We start from the raw sequence: 3,792 nt of genomic DNA, 5'->3' as shown, positions 1-3,792 counted from the left end.
TGAGAGTGAAGGAAGAGATAAGAATACACTTTCAAAAGCACAGCAGATCCAAGTTAGTCATTTAATGCAGGAGAGAACCTTCCAGTGTTTCCCAGTCTTGGATGCACATTAAGAGAATCTGGGGAGCTTTTCACAAATCCACCTAAGACCAATTAAATCAGAGTTGCTGGGCACGGAGTCTGGGTATGACTGGTTTATAAAAGCTCCTCCGTGAATTCTAATGTGCAGCCAGGGTAAAGTGGCAGGGAAGCAATCCTGCACATTTACAGTAGGGAGGCACCACTGCACTTTGGGCATAAAACAGTTAGTCATGATCATGGGAACAGCCCACAGTTATCAATAAAAGAACTATGTTTAGAAGATGCTGTGTGTTTCCCAGGTTCCAGAATTGTGAAATATATTTTAGGAAGATTCCCACTAGAGATGGCTAAAATTTTAAAAGCTTAGAGCTTTAAAGAATAAACTTCATTTGAATTCTGTGCTGATCCTGGCGTTGCCTTAACACAGAAATGCAGGCAGTAGCAACAAAGGGGATCCATGCCTCTTTGACATGGTCTAACTAGCAGGTATTGTGTAAGATAAATTTTAAGACATGTGAGAATGTCTTGTTGGCCTGCACATACTATCTGATGCATTCCTTGTCCGTGGCGTGTGAACAATCCTGGACAATTGCAAAGATGCAAAGAAAAATCTCTTGCAAGACACTCATACCTGTTCATTATTTACTATTTCCTAGTTGCTTGTGCACCTGGCAGAGTGACCATCCGAGAAGATCCTCCTGGCCACCTATCTGTGGCTTGGTCCAGTGTAGATCTGGGCGATTACTATGTGGCCTTTGTGAAGAGTGACGATGGCTTGGAAGTCCACTGCAACACATCCCTCACCCAGTGCAATTTCTTATCTGAATGTGGCTTCACTTACTTTATCAGTGTTTTTGCCTATAACAAGGCAGGCCAGAGTCCTCTGGGCGATGTGGTCAATTATACCACAGGTAAGTTGCACTTGATGCTTATAAAGGGAGTCTGGAGTTCACTTAACAGCAGCGTAGATCACCCAATTGATTTACCTAGAATACCTGAGAGTCATGCTATGGCCTAGAACAGAAAGAGAAGCTCTCCTCTCACATTCTTTCCAGATCAGGAAATTTTGGCTACATGGACTCAAGCTTGAGGAGAACACAAGGCTTAGGAAGAGAGCAAAGAATATGGTCGTTCACACCTGCTCTGAAAAGCCAACCCCCCCACCAAGATCTACTCAGTGCTTAGCACCCTATGTAAGGTGCCGAAGGGGATGCAGTCCTCCTGTCTCAGGAGTTCACTCTTTCCCCAAGACCCAAAACCAGAGATGCAATTGCAAAGTCGTGGCATCGCACAAAAGGCTCTGCAGCAGGACACCTGTGTTTAAGTCCCGTTGTGACCACTAACCCATTACAGAATAAGGATAATGATGTTTAGCTTTCTAGTTCCTTAGTATCCTCCACAGCAAAATCGGACAAATAATGAGAGCATAAGTATGAAAGGTATTTGTATGTGGTAAAGCACAATGCAAAGTATTTTTATTAGCATCATTACTACTATTATTCTCCACCCCCAGGCTTGGATCTTCCACAAAGCAGGGATTGTTTTATTTACCTCTTCATCCTCAATGCTTATCATAGTGTGATCAACCTATAGGAGAGGCTTGATTTCTGAAGAATGAATGGAGTGACTTGAAATTAATGAACCATGCTTACAAATAAGAACATTAGAATATCATTACATAATAACACTACTAGCTGGATTACAATAAATTTTACCAAGACGAAAGAATCAAATAATTGGTGCCTTTAGAATATGGAATTAAGGGGCTACCAATCAAGTCTCAAAAGCATAGGAGGGCTTTCCAGAAGGAGTGGCCTTGACTTGGATGTTTAAGGGTGGATGGAATGTAGGTGGGACAAGGGCATCCCAGAGAAAGTCCAAGCTGAGCTAGACATTTGTCAGAATTGTCAGAATTCATCCACGACATGATGATATAGGGTCTCTTCTAAGATCTACTAATACAATGATGTTTGCCCCTCCTGAAGCCCTCAGTTTTATCTGGTGTTTGGAAAGACTGATAGGATCTAGCTGTTAGACAAGGTATGATTTTTCTCAGGCAGAGAGGGGAATAGCATTCCAGTAGAGGGTTAACAGTCCTTGAGGCATAGGGAAATGAGAGCATATGTGGGCTGGGGAATTGAGAAGACTGGTGTGGCCGGTGATGGGGGAGGCACAACTGAACATGTAGACTGGATGCAGCTTTTAATGACCTTTAGACGTCATGCGTCAAGGAATTATCCTCTATGTAGTGGGTGTTAGGCCAAGATTGGAGCTGGAAGAGAATTGTAGGAGAATTTATTTATTTATTTATTTATTTATTTATTTATTTATTTACTTATTTGGGAGAGGGATAGAAGGAGAGGGAAAGGGAAAGAGAAACTCAAGCAGGCTCCACACCCAGCACGGAGCACAATGCCAGGCTCAATCTAGAGACTCTGAGATCATGACCTGAGTGGAAATCAAGTCAGACACTTAACCGACTCGGCCACTCAGGCTCCCCATGGAGATTCTTGCAGCAATTTAGGAGACCAGTGGCAGAGGCTCTGGGCACCAGAAAGTCAGGTCCCTCTGATATCACTGCTCCTTCACTGACCTCCATTCTCTCTCTCTGCTCCTGCTTTCAGCTCCCTGTTGTCCTACTGACATTAACCCGGTGTTAGTGTCCAGTGACAGAGTAGAGATCGTCTGGTCTCCTGTCCGTGGTGCCGAACTTTATGAAACCAAGGCTGTAGATGGGTTCAATGTGGTTGAGTGCAATGACACGGCTCCTGCTTGCACCCTCTCAGCTCTAGAGTGTGACACCAAGTACAACATCACAGTGTATTCCTTTAGTGAAGTCCGGGGCAGCAACATGTCGTGTACTTCCCAATTCATAACCACAGGTATGATACAACGTGGTTTCCTTCACTGACTTTGAACAATTCACCCCAGCTATGTCCCTCGGAATGGATGTTTAGCAAGAACTATAAAACGGCTCTTTGTGGGGACCATTAGAGCCCCTGTCTTTCTACAGAGAGGCCGAAGGGAAGGTAGAACAGGGGAAGTGGGAAGACAAGAAAACAAAAAAAGGAGGTCATGGAAGAGTGGAAGGTTTCCCCAGGGATTACTTCAGCCATTCGGTTCCTCTGACTTTTGCGGGCTTGTCTATATTCACACCATGAAAGTCAAGCCCACATCTTTTGTCTTTCTTTCTTTTTTTTTGGAGGGGGAGAGAGAGAGAGAGAGAGTTATAGTAGGGAGGGGCAGAGGGAGAGGGAGAGAGTCTTAAGTGGGCTCCACACCCAGCTCAGAGCCTGATGTGGCTTGATCTCAGGACCCTGAGATCCTGACATGAGCCAAAATCAAGAGTTGGATGATGGGTGCCTGGGTGGCTCAGTCAGTTAAGCATCTGCCTTTGGCTGAGGTTGTGACTCCAGGGTGCTGGGATTGAGCCCCTGCATCAAGTTCCTTGCTCAGCAGGGAGCCTGCTTCTCCCTCTCTCCTGCCCCCAGCTTGTGCTTTCTTTCTCTCTCAAATAAATAAAATCATAAAAAAAAAAAAAGATTGGATGCTTAGCTCACAGAGCCATCCAGGAACCCCAAGACCCCAAATGTTTGTCCTAATTGCTTTTGCTTTTGGAGTTCAAAATGCCTCAATGTTTTCCAGTGAGTCTGATGCTATAGGAATCTAATACCATGTTTCCACCCAAAAGCTCTGTGAATCTGGCCTATGT

General features: G+C 44.5%; 1 protein-coding gene across 1 annotated transcript in view; it reads left to right on the top strand.

Annotated features, from left to right (window-relative positions):
• FNDC7 (fibronectin type III domain containing 7) overlaps positions 1-3,792 on the top strand; it is a 29,228-nt gene that overhangs the window by 11,789 nt on the left and 13,647 nt on the right. Inside the window, exons 6-7 of the mRNA XM_025417415.3 lie at positions 737-991; positions 2,705-2,962. Coding sequence (XP_025273200.1) covers positions 737-991; positions 2,705-2,962 — 513 coding nt within the window. The remainder of the gene's footprint in view (positions 1-736; positions 992-2,704; positions 2,963-3,792) is intronic.

Source organism: Canis lupus, chromosome 6, assembly GCF_003254725.2.
Source record: "Canis lupus dingo isolate Sandy chromosome 6, ASM325472v2, whole genome shotgun sequence".
In the NCBI taxonomy this organism is placed as follows: Eukaryota; Metazoa; Chordata; class Mammalia; order Carnivora; family Canidae; genus Canis; species Canis lupus.
This window is presented reverse-complemented; position numbering and strand designations above follow the sequence as displayed.